General features: G+C 36.8%; 1 protein-coding gene across 1 annotated transcript in view; it reads left to right on the top strand.

Moving 5' to 3' along the window:
• The window catches only part of LOC136857948 (cadherin-AgCad1), a 452,227-nt gene that overhangs the window by 319,385 nt on the left and 109,727 nt on the right, over nucleotides 1–23,115 (top strand). The window contains exons 26-27 of the mRNA XM_067137073.2: nucleotides 7,140–7,309; nucleotides 17,095–17,196. Of these exons, the coding sequence (XP_066993174.2) occupies nucleotides 7,140–7,309; nucleotides 17,095–17,196 (272 nt within the window). The remainder of the gene's footprint in view (nucleotides 1–7,139; nucleotides 7,310–17,094; nucleotides 17,197–23,115) is intronic.

Here is a 23,115-nt window from a genome sequence, read left to right as displayed (position 1 = left end):
ATAAGTGTTGGATTATTCCTATGAAATTTGGGGAAAAGCTCAGTGTTCTCACATCTAATAAGAAAGTTAGTGTTAGTTTAGAATAATATTTTTATGTTCTAAATGTTATGGATGTTCTGCAAGTTTCAGTTTATACCATCTTGTTTTCTGTGTGTGTTGTGCTCAACATTGTGATCAGTTTGTTACTTTATCTCATCCAAGAAACATGTGAGTTACCATTAGTGTAGCCCGCCTGGTGGCCATGATCATTAAGGCGTCAAGTCTGTATGGTCTGACACTATGGTTATCTCATTCGAGTCCCGTTGATCAAAAAAATATCACCATCAGAATGTTGACTGGCAAGGTAGGCGAGGTAGTGCTAGGCCTATACAATTTAAAATCACTTAGATTGCGTGCCAAAAACCTGGATTCAATTCCAAACCTCTCTGGAGTGTTCATATGGAGTGAGAGCAAATGACGCTGTTGATGGTGATTTGTCCATCAAGTGTGAACGTACAGCTTTGAGCAGATCCCTTGGTATTATTTGGCAGGAGCAGGCTATGTGCTGACACTGGGTTTCACCCTCTTCCTACCTCATTATCATCATCCCATATCCAGACATTCAGGTTGCCCATGGGCATCAAATAGAAAGATCTGCACCAAGCGATACGAACATGTCCTCAAGACTCTCCTGGCACAAAAAGCCATGCAATAAATAAAATAAATAAACCATTAGTGTTTTTATGGACCCAGTGTATTTGTTATGAAGTATGTTGCTTGTCATTTGCCAAGTGAATTAAAACTAGTGAAAAACTATAACACTGCACGTAAAACGTGAAAGAAGTAGAAGGGAACTTAACAAATGCCTTGGTGAGGAAAGCAACACTCCTAAATTGGTCAATACACAAAAAATGGCAGAAAATGAGATATGCATGACAATCCAAACAATTGTTTCAACATGGTCAACACGCTAGGGGATATGGAAATCATGATAAACAGTTGAACTGTAAACATTCATATTATTGTATTGCCTTTTGGATTCTAGATGTTCAGGTATGCCATATAATCACACGACACACTGCTAATTCCCATACAAGAAGAAAATGTTGCTTGTAGGGGTGCCGGTTGCATGCATTGAGACATCAGTGGTTATAAGATTATGGGAAGAAAAAAAAACAGAAGTGAGTACTTACAGTAATAAACTGAAGAAACAACAAAATGGGATGGAACTTTGTTCATTTTTCTTTTAAGACACATTTGTATTGACTAAGGTGGACACTATACAGTCAATATGGAATAAAACCAAATATGAGATTCTTATACTGCAATCATCTTGGGTGATGAGAAGAATGTTTTGCTCACTGATCTTTCTCATGTTGTGGACTGTACAACAATGGAAAAAATAACCAATCATATCTCAATGTTATTTTTAGAATGCTGTTACTGGTAGATTAGAATTAGTGATTTGTACTATGTATGGAAGATTTAAGAGAATACCTGTGTCATGTTGTATAAGACATGCAGCATTATGCTGGAACTGTTATATATGAAGCTGGTTCATGCAAATGTGGTAGACAGTTCAGAAGCTGTGTGGTTATAGAACGTAACAGACATGCAACTTGTTAATTCTGCTGTCCAATTGAATTGTGACATGCGTACGCATATACACTATGCGATCAAAAGTATCCAGACACCTGGCTGAACATGACGTACAAGTTTGTGGCACCCTCCATTGGTAATGCTGGAATTCAATAGGGTGTTGGCCCACCCTTAGCCTTGATGACAGATTCCACTCTCGCAGGCATACGTTCAATCAGGTGCTGGAAGGTTGTTTGGGGAATGGCAGCCCATTCTTCATAGAGCGCTGCACTGAGGAGAGGTAGTGCTGTCGGTCGGTGAGGCCTGGCATGAAGTCGGCATTCCAAAACATCCCAAAGGTGTTCTGTAGGATTCAGGTCGGGACGTTTCAGGCCGTCCATGACAGGGATGTTATTGTCGTGTAACCACTCCGCCACAGGTCGTACATTATGAACAGGTGCTCGATCGTGTCGAAAGATGCAGTCACCATCCCCAAAGTGCTCTTCAACAGTGGGAAGCAAGAAGGAGCTTAAAACATCAATGTAGGCCTGTGCTGTGATAGTGCCATGCAAAACAACAAGGGTTGCAAGCCCCCTCCATGAAAAGCACGATCACACCATAATACCACCGCCGCCAAAGTTTACTGTTGGCACTACACACTCTGGCAGATGACATTCACCGGGCATTCGCCATACCCACACCCTGCCATCGGATGAACTGTCATAGTACTTGGAGTGGATCCTGATGCAGTTTGGAATTCCTATGTGATGGTCTGGATAGATGCCTGCCTATTACATTTTATGACCCTCTTCAACTGTCGGCGGTCTCTGTCAGTCAACAGACGAAGTTGGCTTGTACGCTTTTGTGCTGTATGTGTCCCTTCATGTTTCCACTTCACCATCACATCAGAAACAGCGGACCTAGGGATGGTTAGGAGTGTGGAAATCTTGTGTACACGTCACACAAACACCTGACCACGTTCGAAGTCTGTGAGTTCTGCGGAGCACCCCATTCTGCTCTCTCACGATGTCTAATGACTACTGAGGTCGCTGCTATGGAGTACCTGGCAGTAGGTGGCATCACAATGCACCTAAGATGAAAAACGTATGTTTTTGGGGGTGTCCGGATACTTTTGATCACATAGTGTATATAGGCTTGCTCCACATGGCTGTAGCATCTACAAAAGTCCACTGTAGCAACGCTCTAACTGAAACATCTTCAAGCATCTCTCAGTCATTGCAACCTCATTTAAAATCAGAGCTTTTGGATTGGTTACTAAGTGGCTGATATGAAAGTTAGTGATCTCTACTGTTCCATCCACATTGATGAATTATCATCTTCAGCCTATACTTCCTGGCTGTACTCTGGATTTCCAAGCTACTTGTTGCAACACTTACTGACTTCAACCGTCTTTACCGATTTAGTCGCTGTTTCCCGTGTCGCACAATCTTCACTGCTAGGCCATGTGTACAGACTATTACCCAAATTAAAAGTTATGTAAACAGTGTATTAAGATATAAATGTTCAATATCCCCTAACTACAAATTCTTCTTATAATACTATGTTCCTACATCTTAATTTAACACACTCACATAACATTTACTACTTTATATTATAAATTATTTTACAAAAATTTCCTAACTTAAAATTGGGAGATCATCATTTACAAACATTTCCTAACCTAAAATTGGGGATCATACTTGTGTACAGTTACAATGTTGTTGATATTTTGATAGCATCTTGGAATCAAGAGACAATTGCCAAATTGGGAAGGAAATTGGCAACTAAATTTGAACTCAAGATCTTGTGGATTTGCACATTTTTGTTTAGGAATAGAGTTCTTTCAGGGCAACAGTCAGGTTAGAACATACCAACAAGGGTATATCAAAAAGTTCTCAAACAATTTTATATGAATGAGTGATAAACCAGTGGTCTCACCATTAGATACTGGGATCAAGCTGATAAAGGAGGAGAAGCTAAGTGAAGAGGGGCAAAAACGTCTTTATCACAATCTTACATAATTGTTTATGAGCACAAATCCAGATGTCTCATTTGCTGTTAGCTATGTAGGACAATTTAGTGACTGCTATTGGATGGAACACTGGAAAGCAGCCAAGAGAGTCCTTAATTATCTGAAGAGAACCACTAGCATTGGATTAGTTTTTGTATCAAACTTGGAACCAGATAGAGGGTTTGTGGACATAGACTAGGCAAGATGCATCTATGTTCAGATAGAACATCATACATGGTCTGCTTCTATATGCTTGGTGGATGCCTCATATCTAGGAACTGTTGAAAACAGAGAATTGTTGCACTGAGTACTACAGAAGCAGTACTATATATGACAATATTTGAGTGTGCAAAATCAACACTCTTGCTGATCTGACCATACACTGTGACAATCAAAGTGTGTTGAAATTAACTGAGAACCCCGTTTCCATAATAGAAGTAAGAAATTTGACATTAGACACAATGTTTTTAGAGACATGCTAAAGAATAGATCCCTCATTGTAAAATATATCTCAACCAAGGATCAAGTAGAAGAGTTAATATACATACTGGTTTATTTCTTTAAATATGTCAGCATAGAACACATCTTATAGTTTCATTCCAGTACTGGGTGCCTCAGTAAGAATTTGTGTGTTGCAGACTTCCTTCAGTACTTCCAAAAACTATAACTATCAAAAATGTAACAACTGAGTTGAATTGAAAAGAGGAAGTTCTAAGTAGTTTATCCAAATATGTTTCAAGTACAGATGGTGCAACAGTAAGTGGTGAAGTTGGAGCTCAGAGCACATGGTAAAATAGGTGACCTGATAGCCTGTATTGTAAAGTGTCGTTTATTTCATATGTGTGAGATAATATTTATGAGAAAGGTTGATTAGATAGTAAAAAAATTGTGAAATAGCTGTGAACTTTACGGTAATTTCTAAAATGTCTCATTATCTTAAAGAAGGTTCGAGCCTACCACAAATGGAAACAAGAGGAAAGAATTATTCAAAAGGAACTGAATAAGCTCATAGTAACTGAGCATAAGGGAGCCCGCATACAAGATAAGAAAGCTGAGGCGATGAAGTACTACAACCTGCAAGCAAGTATATATATCTACTGCTCCTGTCTAGCCTATGAAGGTAGATATGCCTAAAGACACTCAGGAAAATGTAACTGAATCGTTGAAGATTGGCAGTAGTATGATTTGAAAACATCCACAAAAGGAGAGCTGAAGTAAAGAAAAATAAATTTTTTGTGCATTCATTAATTTCTAACACCCACTTGATGTATTCTATGCTGAGAAAATCTGCAACTGTGACTCCTGCACTGTATTGGCCCAATTTTAAACAATAAAAAGTAAACCTGTGTCCTTGTCCTGAGGTGGTGCTGTTCTTTTCAGGCACACCCTCAATAGAGGTAAGCTGCATGTACCATTTTAACCTCCTGCCATTCTTAAATTTCTGGCAGTACTGAGAATCGAACCTGGGCTTCCAAGGATGGCAGCTAATTGTGCTAACCGTTATGCTACTGAGGCGGATTTTTAAGCAATTATCTAACATAATAATAAAGTATGGTGAAATCAGTAACAGTAGTGAATTCATTATGATGGTGGTGATGATTATAATTCAACATCTCACCTATGATGATGTTAACAAATGTCTATTGCAAAATATTTGTGATAAAGATTGGTTAGATAGCAAAAAATGTGTGAAACAGTTGTGAACTTTACAATAATTTCCAACATTTCTCAATATCTTAACAGTAACTTATCTGAATTGGGCTTTTCGATACACCAAGTATTCTATTTATGTGGATCTCTTGTATTTAAACATTATTAAATGGTAACCAACAACAGAAATACTGTGTTCTGTAACTTCCATTCCACATAACCAACTATGGCACAGTCAAGCCTGTTCACTAACCATATTTGCTAATGGTTTTACATTGCACTAACTAAGAGAGATTTTATGGTGTTGATAGGATCGAAGGAAAGGAAATGACTTTGGTCTTAACTGAAGTACAGCCCCAGCAATTACCTGGTGTAAAAATGGGGGAACTACAGAGAACCATTTTCAGGGCTGTTGACGGTGGAGTTCAAACCAAGTATCTCCCAAATTCAAATTAACAGCTGGATAGCCTAAACAACACAGCCAACTTGTTCAATTCACTAAGCATAATTATGTTGTTTTTAGATGCAGAGCTATACAGAAGCTGGAATTTGTTCAAAACTGGATGATAGGAAAGTCATTGTGTTCCACAGTTTTCATTTAAAAAATATAGCCTCTTTCAGTGAACTATTGGTAAAATTTTGGCCTCTTGATCCCACGACCAAAGGCTCAAACCCCACAGAGGTAGTTGAGAATTTTTGAAGGGCGGGAGGAAATTCATTTGGAGTTACATGTCGGCATGTAAAAGATCTCTGGTGACACATTCAGCATTTTTCTTAAAAATTCATTAAAATGCCTGGTTATAGGTTGCCTAATAGAGTTCTGGTTTCTCTGCCATCTGCTGAAGTAAAATAGTGTTGAAACTGCCATGCAGGTGGCCTATGCTTGCACACAGTAGCTGAGGTCATACAATAGGTGTTATATATTATTACAGTTTATAGCTGATTATCTGAGGCTCCATGTTAATAGAGGCACTTGTTTCATTGAGATAATCAAATTTGCAGTAAAATTCATAACAATGTGTTCCACAAACTATGACCCAAATAATGAAGTTACGAACTAGTGGCTCTAACAAGTCCTCCAATTGAGCTTGTGAACCAAGAAGATTTCATGGGTTGGCTGGAAAGAGACAAAGAGCAGGAACTAACAAACAATGTAACTGTTGAAGTTCTACATTGAGAAAACTGTGATGAACATGATAACAAAGGTGTTGAATGCATTTCTCACACAGATGGCCTATGCATGATTGTGGCAGCCCTGACCTACAGAGAGCAACAAGGAGAGAGAGTCCATGGCACATGATTTGCTTAGGTTGAGATGGTGCTGCAACATAGTGACAAACAAGAGGGTTAACAAGCTCAAATAAAAAAACAACACTGAACATTTTTGTAAAGAAAGTCTTTGTTATTTTAAAATATTTCTAGGGCCTACTTTATTATATCAAATTTCCATTTTTGTTAGACAAGTTGAATTATTAAATACTTAATTGCATTACATAAATAGCAACAATTTTGTCAATTCCAACATAAAACTCCAATTTGCTTCACATTCCATACCCAAAAAAAATTTTTGCTATCGAAGGTACCCTCAGTCCTAAACTTCAATCAAGGAGGTTTGTACTGAATGTTATTGTTGTTGATGTTAGGATGCCTTAACATTCTAATGACATTAATTTAAATAATTAGTTTTTAACCAGCTCAAACAATAAACAATATTGAACATTTTTACAAAGAAAGTTTATTTTAATTTTAAAATGATAATTAGGGCTTACTTTATTACATAAAATTTCAATTTTTGTTGGACAAGTTGAATTATTAAATACCTGATTCAAAATGCTGTGAAATTTCTTTGGTATAAGTTTTTGAATTTTTTCAGTAAATTCAACCTTCAAATTTATAATGTTTTCTCTTCTTTCTCTTCTAGGTGGTAATACGGAAGGTATATTTAAACTGGACAAGAATACGGGTGAGCTTACTCTAACTAAGGAATTGGACTATGAGCAGCAGGAGAGCTACTCGTTGACAATACAGGCCTATACTTTCCTTGTTTCTGCGGAACCTGATCCTGATTCATTACTACATCTAACAATTCAGGTAAATATTTTCTAAAATATTATTGACTTGTATGACAAGAAGTTATAAAATAGATACCGTATCATAAAATGGACTGAATAATAAGCCTCATGATCAGTGCTTCTCAATCAACTGATCTCAAGAATTGAAAAATAAGTTTGAAAGTAATTTTCTTGCAATGTAGAGTCCAAAGTTTGTGACCCTGTAGTGCCTCTACCTTTATATGATTCCTGTCTTGCTCAAAATTGTAATCCTAATCTGAGGTTCACTCACATTGTGAGATTCATAATACCAAAGACCATATTATAATTACTGTAGATGATTACAATCTTGAGGAGTTCTGTGTTACTGATGAATTATAACTAGGGATTGGAAGTTTATGATCTAAAAAAGTACAATATATGCCCTAAAAACTAGGTAAATATGACTTAAATTGATAAAATATGACCTAAAAACTGATAAAATATGATGTAAAAGATAAAATATGACATGAAGTTTTTATTGACGATGCCTCACTACTGTCAAAAGCAGAAACCTTTTTTTTGCACAGTTTCTTAGTGTTCACAGCAGTACTCCACTGCATTAAGCCACGTTCTCCATTGAGGGAGCACTGGCTGAGGAGGAAGGGGAAGCGAAGGTGCGTGATCTTTGAATTTTGCCATCCTCAGTGGAGCCTTCTCAATATTTTCTTAACATTTGATATTAAATGGTCAAAATCAGAAAAATTCTGCTGTATTACTTCAGCAACTCTGAGAAACCCATGAGCAAGACGCGTTGAATGGACTCTTTCTGTGTAGAATACTTTGCTGCTTTCACCATGTAGGGTGCAGCATAAGTTACTAACAACAAGATTTGTTCTCGCCTAACTTCACCATATCACAAAAGCTTCATGCAATGGTTATCTGTATCTAGAACCTCTGAATGAAGTAAATATATATTGCTTGGACAATCCATGAGAAGCGTGCCCATTATAACATGCGCAACATATCTCCCACAAAGATGCATGGTTTCATCAAAGGATACTCAGGCGCTATTGTTGCCTATACTGATTCTAATTTTTCGAAGTGCTTCTTCATAACAGAAGGGCAAATAAGTATTTTGCATTGTTGCCTTGTGTGGAATCGACTGTGTTGTGTATTTAGTTAGGAATTTTCAGAAGTGCTCGTTCTTCACTTTCTTAAGCAGAATACTGGTAGTTACCAACATTTTGCACAGATATTTTGAGAAATCGGAAAGTTTGGTAGATGAAGATTTCGCTGTATCAAACAAAAGAGCTTGCCTGCTATATTCAAAGACTTTCAATTCGTGCATCTTTAATGCTTAGCCGTAGCGCAGTGCTGGTGCACATTTTTTGCTTTACCACCATTACCTTAACTTCACATGCTTTACAAAAAGGAATTGTTCCGTTAGTACTGAAGATCTCTTCACCAAACTCTTTCACATAATTTCATAATTTTACACCTTCATTGCTCTTCACTTTTGGCATGATGGGATTTACTGCAGTACTACAAGTGTGACTAGTTTGTTGAAATTTGTTGATAGTGTAAGGGGAAGGGAACTGTAACTGGACCCATCAAGGAAGAAATGGGCAAGAGATAACATGACATTTCCTTGTTTGCTAATTGTTTCTAAACTGGCGAGCCATCCTATTCAAAGGTGGAAACGCACATCATCACATTCTGTGAGGTCACACGTATAGTGTCGCAATCTAACTTGTCCAGAAAGGTGTGCTAAAAGACGTCCGTAAATCAGCTCCTTATTGGAATCAGATCTTCTAAACCTGCTGTCTGTTCTGGTAGGAAGAAAGAAAAATACATCTACTACACTATTTGGAAATCCTGTGTCTGAAACTCGATGCAGATAACATGTACCTTGTCAACGATACCTCATTTAAAAACAAACATGCTGAAATTATTACCAAATATGACCGTATATCACCAAAAGGAGCAAAATATGACCCAAACAATAAAAATGGCCAAAATATGCATTTATACGCAACATCAAATTGCTTAAAAGGGGGTCAGGGACCCGTCATTCACACTTGTATGTATGTTTAGTCATTAGCTCGAAGGCTGGTTGGATCCTCAACAGCTCTGCCATCAGCTGTCATAGATGGCCTAGGCATCACTGAAGAGGCGTACCAGGGAAATGAGGAGTGAGGTAGTTTCCCGTTGCTTTCCTCACCGAGCCAGAAGTTGCTATTACATATCAGTCTGCCAGGTCCACTGAAATGCATGCACCAACCAACCCTATGAGCAACAGTTTCACACCATTCATAGCAGGGACTGGCTGCATAAGGATTGACAATACTAGCATCACTCATACCTCAGTCACTTTCATATTGTCAAAGCCCAGGATAAGACAGAGACAGATCAATGAAAGTAACAAAATTGCTCTAGCCTATACCAGAAGACATAGTGCACTGTAAACACTAGGTCCCACCAGCAAAGGCACCATTCACACTTATTTTTCAGATTTTGGGTTAAATGAGCTCAGGAAAGAAATATGACTTTTCCTTAACTTCCAAATCTTAATTATAACATGGTTAGTCACGTTTTGAAATGTTTATCCTTGAAAAACGTTTTGAAGTGTCTTGTGTATTTTTGATGAACATAAATGTTTAAAACGCGTACCGGTAATATAATACTGGGCAGCACTGGCCCATTACATCTTCTACTTATCTTCTGAACAAGGTTTCCTTTCTTCGAACTGTGAATATTACATATTCCTTGCTAAGACACTACTATCTATTCTTAAATTAAAGAGTAGGTACTCCAGTATAGTTGTTTACCATAAGGAGATAGAAGACATAACAACACTGCTATGAAGAAAAAGAGGTTTACTTTATTTGATTTGAAATGGGAACTGGAGGAAAAATTTCATTCTGGGCTGAAGAAACAAAGCAGAAAACAGTGGAACCATACATTCACATGACTAATGTGTGATGCTTTTTCCCACTTACTACTGTACGGTACTCTTATTCCATTCAGAATTCCATCATTGTTCAAACATGCTTCGTTTGAAACAAAGCTTTGATAAAACAAAAAGTAATTAATGTTTTTACTAAAAACAGCAAGTAATGAAATGACAAGAGGTAAATTATGCCATTAATATTTTTTTTGTTTATATTAAAACCGATTCGTATTAAAATTAGTATTCTGTAGCATTATTTATTTGAATAAATGGCAGTTATTACTTTTAATGTGTTTTGATATCTTATGAGGCATATTTGAGAGTTGTAAATGAAATTAAAATATTATGCCTATATAAATGAGCACACATAACTTAACCAAAATTACAGCATTCAATTAAGTAACTAGACCAGTAATAGTTACAGTATTGTTGCCAAGAAAAGAAGATAGAAACTAACATGACAATGCAAAGAAGAGATAATTTATAGCCACAAATGCTTTACGTTTTGCTGGTAAATTAGAGTTAAAGATACCATTCCACAAGTTTCAAGAGTTTCTTCCTTCCTTACTTTCCGGTATAACACCAAATGAACATTTGCTTTTAAATTTACAACAACTCACAATTATTGTAAACCTAATTTAAATATAGGCTGAATATTGCAAACACCACTGTTTTAAAAATACTTTGTATTGGTGCCCTCCTTCACCCTTCCCAACATTGTTGCCAGATGTAGGGAAATTTCCCTATATGCATGTACATTTACACCCAATTTTTACGTAGGGAATTTTCATGAAGAATGCCCCAAATTGTAGGTACTTATTACTGATTAATACGTGTATTATGTTTCCTATTTAACAATCAAATTCTTATTTCATATTACATGGGTAGCCTTGATTTTTAAATTCTAGATGTTAAGAACAGCATGATGTAATTGGTAAACCTACAAATTCTTATTTCGTCACTGCTTAGCAATGCACTTTGCATAGGTGTGTGATGCAATGCACCATTAATCTCTCAGCATAAATTATGTAACTGGTGAATCCCCAGATACTTATTTCATCACAGCTTTGCATTGCCTTCTCATTCTTCAGTTTTACTATTGATGACCTCACGAAACTTCAAAATATCTGAACAATAGCTACCTTTTCTTATGATTACCTTTATCTGTGCAACGTCACATGACTACATAACCCCTCCCTGATTCACCCAGATGTGGAATCTCAGCTCCATATTCAGGCATGTTGTAGGATATGGCCATGTGAAGTCTCATGATTTAGTTTATTCAAGCAATAGTAGGTAGTTTATAGGCTACCTTTGACTCTTAGTAATATATCATTAGTCACATAGTTTCAGTCAAGGTTCCCATTGTGCATCTTGCATTTGTCTCAATTTGATATTCATTTATATAGTGTCAATTGGTTATTCACTCTCATATAATTGTGTAGTGCAAAGTCCTAAAAGGGACATCCAAAAATGGTGAGCAGAGTCCATCCACACCTAAGAAGTGTGAGTTTGAAGGAGAGAATTAGTGAAAACTTAAAAAAATGAAGAAAATAAGTTTTTTAAAGTGGTTACTAGAAACTCAATTTAGAGGCTGGTTATCTTTTCATGAAAGTGACAAGTATAAAGACCTATCTGTGTCGGTGCGACGTAAAGCAACTTGTAACAACAAAGTGGACTGGAAGTGCTGTGATACAGTTTTAAGTGCTGGCAGAAGTGAGCTGCTGAAACACAAGATACAGCAAACCATCAAAGGAATGAGGCTAAGCTGAAAGGTATGACACAATTAACTAACATTTTTACATCTGTGACATTTGATTGGCTCTCTCAACAGTAGACACAATTTTAGTTTTAAATTAATGGAAGATAACACATGAAATGATTGCAAACAATTTTCTCTGATTCAAAAATTGCTTCAGATTTAAAGATGCAGTGAACAAAACTTACCAAGATCACAATCAACCAAATTCACATCATTTGATCTTCCAGTGACTTTGAACAGTAGTTCAAATGCACCAAGAATTTTGTCATAAGTTTTTATGAATAGATTTAAATCCAAATTCATTGAACCAAAATCGCTAGATGAATGGGAAAATTTGATTTGATTTGATTTGATTTGATTCGGAGAGCAAAATGTCAGAAATGAAGTTATTTGGTGTAAAATTTTGGAAAAAAAGTGTCGCAGTGTAAAAAATGTAACGATGTTAGTAAGTTTGATAATGTAAGTGTTCTGACCAACATTGTACTTTGTTTGCCACATTCCAATACTGCAGTTGAAAGAATATTTTCAAAGGTGTCAGACATGAAGACAAAGAAGCGAAACAGAATTGCCATAGAAACACTGGAGGCATTAGTTAGGCTTAAATTGGACATAAAAAAGCAGGGAAAACAGTCCTTTGATTATGTGATCCCCAAAGATACGTATAATTCATTCAACTCTCGTCATATATATGTTGATTCCTCATGTTCAACAGCAACGGCAGTCACAGTATCTTCATCACATGAGGATATAAACAGTGGTGAAGTGGATGAGGATACTTTCAGTTTGGTGAATTATTATTGAAATATTACTGCATTAATTCCTTCCTAACAATATTTATTATACTTCTCTCTTAATATTTATGCCCCCAAAACCAGAAATTAGGGAATTTAATGAGGTTATAGGGAAAATGTAGGTACTTTTAAGATGCCTTGTAGGTACTTCTTTTCCCTCACATCTGGCAACACCATATCCCAAAAAATGATCGTCAACTTCAACTCCTATCCTCTGTAGTAAGTAGCAACTGCACAAGTAAAGATTACTTACAGTTCATAAGCTAGGAGCCAACTTCTTGTTCATGATTACAAATTACATATCCATGATTAAGGTATTATCTATTTTCCATAAATTGATGATACGATTCAGGGATGAAGAAAGGAGAACATACACCAAGTTTCCAACCATGTCATATGTATAATAAAGAATGAAACAAAGTCTAAAATCTTTCTTTTACAATTCTAAGTAACTTAATAAAAAGTTATGCATTTTTTGAAATAGTTTGTATTTGGCTGAAAATGAAAGATATCACTGTAACATCCACCTATAGCATTAATCTATATAAATAAAGTTGAAGAGGGTCCCTGTAATTTCATTTTGTGTGTGCAATTTTTCAGATATTCATTCATTTTAGGTCAACTCAAGACCGTATTAGTGCTTTTTAGCTTGTGTATCTGTTTGTCTGTTACACTATCATGGTGAAACGGCCGGATAGATCTCGCCCAAACTTTATATTTAGAGTATACCCAGGGGAAGGTTTAGATACGCATATAGTTTAAAAATCACAGAATAAACTGAGGGTTTATAGCAAAAACAGAACAGTTGTTTTCAATTTCCTCTTATACTATTGATTTTCTGTAAAATCTGTGGACTATGGGTATGTGAAATGTCCCTTCATTTTAAATAACTTTTGTTATACTGTATACATAATTTTGCTTACTTCTTGAATGACAAAGAAAATTATTATTTTCTGGGAGTTTCATGTTGTGCATTGAGTGACCGACAGACCAACAACAAACCTACTGGTTACTAAGGCAATGTCTCTGGCTGCTTGCTAGCAGGGAAGTAACATAATGCCATTTTCGTCATCATTTCTGTAAACTCGTGGCTTAAGTAATAACACCATAAGTCATCTTCTTATCTGTTTACCTAAGAATTCCTGGAAATAAATTTCTCCTCTTACTGCTTTCTTAAATCTGTAACTCATATGATCACAATCTAGTGGGGAACATTTCATTTTTCAATAAATCCACTTGGTATTTACATTTTTGTCGTATCTGGCTCTCCTCAGTTATTATCCTATTTTCAGTTAATGTTGACTTTCTTAACTGTATTATCTTTTTCCTTAGTTTCTTCACATGTATACGAGTGCTAATCCCAAAACCTGGACAATCTTTCCTTTGAGGAAAAATTCAAAGTTATTCAAACGTGTAACTTTTTGGTCCCAAAAAATATCAAAATATGGAGGCAATTTTAATGACAGTGCATACCTTTGTTTGGGGTAATTGGTAGCTAAACGATAAGTCATATCACAAAGCAGATAACACAATCGCCATGCAATTTGGGGAGATTTACGACTTTGGTCCAACGACTTTTTGTCATATAATTAAATTAATAATATATTGTGGCTAGATAACACAATCGCCATGCAATTTGGGGAGATTTACGACTTTGGTCCAACGACTTTTTGTCATATAATTAAATTAATAATATATTGTGGCTCCCCCTATTCAAGACTTATAATGTAACCTTGCATTAACAAGTTTTCTTGTACTAAATAGGTGGAACCACAATATATTATTTTTAATAATTGTAATCTCAGTTCAATACGGACCAAATGAAATTCTTATCATTTTTGTCATATTTTGTTTCCTTATACGTTACACAGAACTGCGTTTCTCGATCAAAGTGAAATCTCTCCAACTCGATCGTGACTGGCATTAGGAAAAGGGGCCTGCGTTTCTAATGAAAACTCCCCAACTGTATTGTGAATGGCAGTTGGCAAGTGAGCATGCCCTTATAGTAGAAACTCCTGAACTCGATTGTGAATAGTAGTAGGAAATGTGGCCTGCTATTATCATCAAATTTCCCAAACACACGCCTTACATCAGAAACAATGTATCTGGTCCTCCCCATTTTGTTTCTCAGATAGTGCTAAGAGACATGTAATTTAATATAATCTTACTGTGTGTACAGTAATTTACGTAGAAATCCGTAAGCACGGGTACATTTGCTAGTTTGTAATCAAAGAACTGACTTTAAAGGTTTTCTTTTTATATGAGATCTAAAGAAAAGTAAACAGAATTGGCATAAAAAATCATGTTTTTATTTTCATCGTTTGTATCGCAGTTGCAATATTTTAATGCCTTTATGAGGTTTACATAAAGAAAAATGGCCTAATACAGTACCAGTACTTTATTATTTTGTTTTCCCACAATTTTTTATGTTACCAGTACCTGCATTTATCGTTTTGTGCACCCAATGTCATTTTCCCCCTCCCCCTTGAAAACAATGCATCGAGGTTTTAATGTATTTGAAATCATGGAAGCTTTTCCCATATTGACCCCATAGAGGATGGACATTATCCCATAATCAAGAACCAGGTAACCATTTTATTATTTGATCTCCTTTTCCCATTCATTTAAATCATAAGGATATTGTGTTTAACATAGAAAGATCAGTATACGTAACAAGCTTTAACAGCTTCATTTTTGATAAAAACCTGTATTGACTATAGAATCTAGTGGCGAATATTTAAGAATAACTTAAATATTGAATTTAATAATATTATTGAATTTAGCAAGAAATATTTTAAATCAAAGGTTTTTACTCATGACAATGCTCATCAAACGATTTTACAAAATACAAATGTTAGCTTCTATGAACTTTGTCATCAAGAATTTTAATAAACAATTCACATCAATTTTATTGACTATATGACTTGAAACTTTAATCAAGTTTATAAATATTTTATTTTAAATGCCCTTGTGTATAAAAGTATATTTTAATTTATCTTAATCTATCAATGTATTTTTTTTATCTGATATATTTTGTGATTTATTCTAGGCGATAATGTCCCACAGGGGAAGAAACATGTACTAGATATAATAAATTATGTATGGATCGAATAAGCAGATCACTTAAATTCAGTATTTAAGTTGTTCTTAAATATTTGCTACCAGATAGCAATATCAGTTCAAAGACCACAAAACAAGTAATAAAATACCACATTATTCAGTATTTGTTATACACAGCCTTTGTTATACACGTTCTTTATTTGTTTTCGTCTTCTAGTTGTTTTTATGTTGCATTAACTCATTGAAGGCTTTTGGTGATGCAAGGGTGGGAAGAATTGCTAGAACTGGGAAGGTAGTTGCCATGGCCTTAGTTAAGGTACAGCCCCATCAAGTGGAAGCCACGGAAAACCATTTTCAGGGCTGCCGATGGTTGGAGTTTCATTATTCTCTGCTTATGGTTGTACAATGCTGAAGAAATAGAACCAACTGTAAGGCTTTAAAACAATACAAAGACATGACACCATTATAATGAGAATTAATTTGTTTGGGAAGAGGGAGCAGTAGATTAGCCAATCTACTGGAAGACAGAAGCATATGAAGAAGTGGAGATTGTCTTTGTTCACTGGCTTGTCACTGTGCTTGTGTTCTTTCAATGTTCTTGTCTTTCTATATATTGCATGATTTACACTTGTTTGTACCTTTCTATTACTTATATTGACCTGTTGTGTTCCTTTTTTCATTTTTTGTTCTTAGTCTTTCACCACTTGTGCTCCTTTTTTGTTTTCTTTCTTACCTGTGTTTATCTGCCTTTCTTCTCATTCCATACTTCCCACACCAAGACTGAAAATCTGTCAAGATGGCCCCTTAATGATTGTTTGAAGCCCACACTCCTAATGAAACTGGGAAGCAGAAATGAGAAGAATTGGTTTAGAAAAACTGGGGTTGAAGAGGATCTGTCCAAAGATGTGGAGACAGCCCTTTACCTTTAGTATTTTCTTTCTATTTCTTCCTCTTTACACAGTGACCTGTCACTATGTGTATCCTACTAAGGGTTCCTTTCAATGTTTCTGTCTTACTGTATATGACTAATTTTGATTATAATATAGTCTTAATATGCATGTTGTAAACTCATCTTCACAATACTGCCAATACTTTTCTTACTCTCTCCATTTGCACCATTTTTTCTCAGGACACGAAGCTATCAACCTATAACTTTTATTATATTGCTCATAGCTATCCAGACCCCACACCTGCTCTGAAGAAATAAGCATTATTTTATATATAATATTTTATTAATGGTGAAATACATGATAATTAGAAAGGATATTTTCTTCCCTCAGGTTGAAGATGAAAATGACATGCCACCACAATTTGAGTACGAAGTATTTACAGGAATCTTTTCGACAACAGATAAATATTATAAGGAAGTACTTAGATTCAAGGTACGTATCATTAAAAGATGATAATGGTAAACCAATTTGAATGAAAGAAATATTGTTGTCCTCAATATCTGACTGTATTAAAGGCAAATTGGCTAGTTGGGAATAATATTCAAGTTGGTTCTCCATTATGAATGGAGACATTTTTCAAAGTGAGGTTGTACGTTGTATTATTGAAGCCATTTTTTGAAATAGTAGGCACACCATTTTTTTATTTCTCAAAATAGCTATAATGCCACTATTCCTATTCAGTTCTGAAAATGAAAATATAAGATTAATCAAGTAATTTTTTTAATGCTGCTTAGAATTTTGAAGTATTAAATTAATATGTAGGTATTTTTTTGTGTTGTATTTTCTTTAAGTAATTTTAAGTGGTAGTTTTAGAGTTACATATAAAATAATTCTTTGTCTGGTACAAATTCATCAAGGAATTTTCTATGTATACTGATTGTGGAAACTTCCAACTTCAGTAGTAATTATTTTTAGCTTGGGCAATTATGAAATAATTCTTATACCATGTGCAGACGTGCCAAGTCTCCCAATTTTTTATTGTTCCTCCCGATCTCCTAATCGCCGGGTTCGATCTCCCGATTTTCAGAACAATATCCGTAATTTTCGTATTATTTTAAACTCCACGGATTTCCTCGTTCTATCGATATATGGCTGAGTATGGCTGGTCGATAGTAGTTCTAATAATGATACCAGATGGCAGTATGGGGCATGGTGGCCAGTCATGTGCTGCTCTTTGGCCTATCTCTCTCTCATTCTCCTCAACCTGATGGTTGGTGGGTAGCATGACTGTCCTCGTCCAACGACCTTCTATCCTGAGCCAGCTGCTTGATTACTTGATATGGACGTCCCCCTTTAATGTCATCAAGGAACCCTGCTCTTGGTCGTCCTCTTCTAGTCTTTCCTTCCAGTTTCCCTTCAAGCAGTGTGGTGCACCATGATGAGTGCCGGAGTAAATGACCTATCCAACTACATCATCTTTTTGCGATCATTTTCTCTAGACCGATGGTTTCTTCAGCTCTCTTGAGAACTTCATTTGTTAGCCTGTGAGTCCAGGGAATTCGTAAAATTCGACGCCAGCACCACATTTCAAATGCATTTATTTTCTTATCAGCTTTTAATAGAGTCCAGGTTTCAGAGCCATAGGTCGCAATGCTCCAAATGAAGCTCTTAATGAAATGCTTTCTTACTGGTAGGGATATTGACTTGGAGGTCAATAGGCTTCTTTTTTTTTTTTTTTTTTTACTGAAAGCTTCTTTAGCCTGGGCTATTCGAGAACAGACGTCCTTTTCACACCTCCCATCAGATGTAATGATGCTTCCCAAATAACTGAACTGATTTACTTGAGTCAATTTTTCTCCTTCCAACCAGACATTAACAACCTGTTTACCATCCAGAGTACATTTCATTATCTTGGTTTTTGTTTTGTTAACCTTCATATTACATTTTAGATTTAGAAGATCATTCAGTTTCTTTAGTGAGGTCTCTATATCTCTTTCTTAGTTTCAGCTATAAGGGCAATATCATCTGCGAAACGTATTGTTTGGTATAGTTGGCCATTTATTTTTATTACATGGATGGAGGTGGCTGAAAACTCTTTCATTGCTTCTTCTAAATACACATTGAATAATAGAGGCGACAGACCACACCCTTGCCTTACTCCTTTTCTTATTTTCGCGTTGATTTGCTCCTTTCCTATAAGCGCTGTCTGGTTCTTGTACAGCTGATAGATGATTTTCCGATCTCTGTAGTCCACTTTCAGACTTCTAAGGGCTTTAGACATAATATTCCAGTTAACATTATCAAACACTTTCTCTATATCAATGAAAGCAATTAGGATGTTCTTATTGATTCTTAGGGTTTGTTCAATAATTGTTCTAAGGCTCAGAATTGCTTCTCTTGTTCCTCTGTTTCTTCTAAACCCAAATTGATCTTCTGAGAGATTTTCTTCTATTCTTTTCTCCATGCGATGGTAGACAATTCCTGTAATAACTTTGGAGGCATGTGTTACCAGGCTTAACGTTCTATAATCTTGACATTGCTTTGCATGATTACTGTACCGGGCGGTACACCTCCACGCCGCTACTTTAAAATGTGCGCCAGTTGAAACTCCTCTGCTGGAGGAAGTCTGAACTTTATTGACGGTATTAATTTTCAAGTTTCTCAGAAGATGTCACTACCTGGAAATTTTGGAGTTTTTGAACTGTGTCATTTTCGACGTATTTTTGTTTTGCTTGTAGTAAGAAGTGTGAACTTTCTCTTCTAGAGGACACTACTGAAGATCAACAATAGTGCACCCTAGTGCGGAGTGAAAGAACTATTTTCGGAGAAATTTTTATTTCAAAAGTTTGTTTCTTGTTAAATTTCCTTCTGTTATTGTTTAAGTTGGCTGTATACCCCCCTCTTTCCCCTTGTTTGGTATTTAGCCAATCCCGAATTTCTTTTATTAATTTCTGTCCAATCGGAGCTATCTTCCCCCAACTTGAATATGTTGCTGTATCCTACCCAATAAAGTTCTTGTGGGAGGGTGTTTTTATTCCCCTAACGCCTCGAACCTTCCGCGAGAGGATATAAACTGCTGATTTTTGGGTCTCCGGGCCACTTCTGTTCCATCTTTCGGTGTGTAAAGTACATAGCAGGGGGCGGGAAGCGCCTCTTCCTTCGGCGGCGGTCAACAACCAGGTAATGGCCAATTAATAACTTCTTTCTTTGCTAGCTCAGCAGTTTAACTCTCGGGGCGGGTCCGAAGTTTTTCCATTATGTAACCTTCCTTAAAATGTAAAGGAACTTGTATCCATTCCATCTTTTAAACTGCATATCGGGATAGAGAGTGCTTAACCCTCTCGAGCTCCCAATCATATTGTTTTGAGGTGAACTTATTTTTCTCAACCTATTCTTCGTTAACGTAAAACAAATCGTTCTTTTCTAAAGTCACCTCGGTAGTATGGGATTAGCCCTTGCATTAGTGGCCTAGAGCCAGATTAGGTTTTAAAAACAAGTGTATTAGGAGTGCAGATCGCCTCCTCTCAAATTGTTACTTTAGAGGTCATGTAATTACCCCTTTTCATTTAATAGACCTCAGTAGGTTGGGTATTTTACCCCTGTGTCTATGTCCAGTGAGGACAGCTTGAAGGTGGAGTTTGGTGTGGCCTTTGAGAGGCTTAAAGTTGAGAGCGAGTGGCTCTTTTTCGAAAATTGAGAGTTGTATACCTCGTGGAGGCTTTTCAGTGTAATTTGGAGCAAGTGCTCCTGAACATGAATGGGGTTTTCTGCCCCTCTGTTAATACTTATTTTGAAGTAAGGTTGGGCTGATTGCCCAAGCATTGTGAAGTCAGGGCGCGAAGCCCAAATCCTGTAAATATTGTAACTACCCTTTTGACTTGCTACTTTGTACCTGCCATGCTTGTTATTTCTTTATTTTTGAAAAGAAAATATAACCTTGTTAAATTTTAAATTAATTTTACTTTCGTAGTTTGAGACCCGTTCACGCCCGCACCTTCTTTCACCTCTACCTACCACTAAAACACGGTAACAAGTGGTAGCAGAGCGTGGTTGAATGGGTCTCAATTTAGCCCCTTTTGACGGCTAAACATTGTTTTGTTCCGAACTCTAACAATTTTCTCAGTTGCTGGAATTTTTTGAGTTTTTCAAAATTGTTCTGTCATCATGCCCGGCCCTCGCGATGTTCTCCATCTTAACTATTTGCGCAAGGAGGAGTTGATCTACGAATTGACTATTAGAAATGTGCAATCTGGAGGCACGGTTGCAGTAGACACAAATAAGCTTAGAGAGTCCCTTGATTTGCCCATTTCCATCCCCACCTTGGGAGAGAAAGAAGTTGACGACTCTCTTTCCACAATCGTCGAGAATATTACTGGGCTAGCTTCTGTAGTTAGTTTTTTTGATGAAAATGATCCTTCTCCTAATCAAATTAAGCGTGTGCAAGCCAGGCTATATCACTTTTCAAATAGAGTTAACGATCTGTTGTCTCTAAAGCTGAATGACGTTCAGAAGAAGGAAGCTAGTACGCTGCTTGAAAATATTTCTGAATTATCTAGCAAGGTCACTCAATTGTTAACTGGGGAGGTTCCTCCCAAAACTGATCAACCCGCCACGATGAATGTAGGTAGCGAGGAAGAGCCTCATAAGGGAGAAGTCAATAGGATAACTGTTGCTGCTCAAACTATCTCTGCCCCATTGGACAACGAATCTGAACGCCGTGCATCGTTGAGTAACATCCGTTCGGAATTAACTTCCTTGCCATTGAAACCTTTACCTACTATGTCACCCGGGTTCAGCAGCTTGCCTCATCCATTGGCAATGTTGCTCAGAGGTATATCGAAGTTTTCCGTTAATACCACCAGTGACGTAATTTCATTTTTAAGATTTCTAGTTGAATTTCAGGATCATGCCCTTGTGTTTTCTCTTTCTCCATGTCAAATTTTGCAAATCATCTATCCTTATGCAATTGGTATTCTCTCTGACAAAATAGTAAGAGCCATAGCTGAACAGTCATCTATTGAAGATTTTCATGCACACTTGCTTGCAAATTTTATTCCTGCTCGCGCGAGGTCATCTCTGATTCAGAAGTACTATTACCGTGTACAGCGCTTGGATGAGAACTTGGCTGATTTCATACAGGACATTAAGTTTTATACTAGGGTGTTTGCTCTTCACTTCCCTGAGGATCACATTGTACAAACCATTGTGGAAGGTATCTCACCATCCTATAGGTCATATTTGTGTTTCGCGGCGTGCCCGCAAACTTTCTCTGAACTTGAAGCATTGGCCGTCTCAGCGGAAGGAGTGAGATACGCCGATTCTTTGCGTGTCGCGAAAGAACCCCCGCCTTCTTTTAGTAATCCTCGGCCTCCACCTCGCCGACTAGTCAATCCCCGTAAATGTTATGCTTGTGGGTCGCCTGACCATCTTCGCAATAAGTGTCCACTGATCAAGTCGAGTGGGACAAGGAATGGGGCTGGTTCATCACAAGGCTGTTTTAAATGTGGGGCTTTCTCACATATCTCCAAGAATTGCCCAAACTCAAATAGCACCCCCTCCTGCTCAACTTCTGGTGCAAATTCCACCAATGCCAATAATAAAATGTGACTAGCGGCTTCGGCTGAGTCAACTAAGTCTGCTTCCCAAGGCTCAGCCCCTGGCAAAAAGGTCGTGAATTCAGAGAACGATCAGTCTTCAAATACATCTTTTGAATGCCCTAAAGAATGTCTTAGGATTGCGGCGGATACCCCCGCACCTGTTCCTTTTCTTAAGATTGAGTTAAATAACGAACCTATAACAGCTCTCTTAGATTCAGGCAGTGTTTGTTCGATTATTTCGGCTGAATGGTATTCTAAATTGAAATCTGTTTGTAAACTACCTGACTATGTCTCATCTCCTGTTCAATATGTTTCGGCTAATTCATCCCCATTAGAAATTCTAGGTTCCTTACTGGTCAAAATTCGTATTTTTAAATTTACATGGAAAACCAAACTGTTCGTGGCTAAGCACTTGTCTTGCCCCATCATACTGGGAGCGGACTTCATTTCTCACACTGGTCTTGTGCTCGATCTTCAGAGTAAGTCGTGCACATTCAAATTTGCGTCCAATTGTAATATTCCCTTGTTAAAGTGTAATTCTGTATCATGTTCATCTATTTCGCCTACCCAGAATGAGATGTTGTTAGACCTTAGACATCTACCTGAGGAGCAGGCTGATAGTATTCGTAAATTATGTCAGTCATTTCCAGAGGTGTTCTCTGATACTCTTGGTGTTACTGACCTTATTGAATACAAAATTGAGGTCACGGATTCGATTCCTGTCCGTTTTCCACCATATAGGCTATCTCCACCTAAAATGAAGGCTTTGAAAGAAATCATCGATCAAATGTTGAAGGATGGTATTATTAGGCCC

The sequence above is a fragment of the Anabrus simplex genome, chromosome 1 (genome assembly GCF_040414725.1).
Source record: "Anabrus simplex isolate iqAnaSimp1 chromosome 1, ASM4041472v1, whole genome shotgun sequence".
In the NCBI taxonomy this organism is placed as follows: domain Eukaryota; kingdom Metazoa; phylum Arthropoda; class Insecta; order Orthoptera; family Tettigoniidae; genus Anabrus; species Anabrus simplex.
The sequence above is the reverse complement of the archived record's forward strand: the minus strand, read 5'-3'. Positions and strand labels throughout refer to the sequence as shown.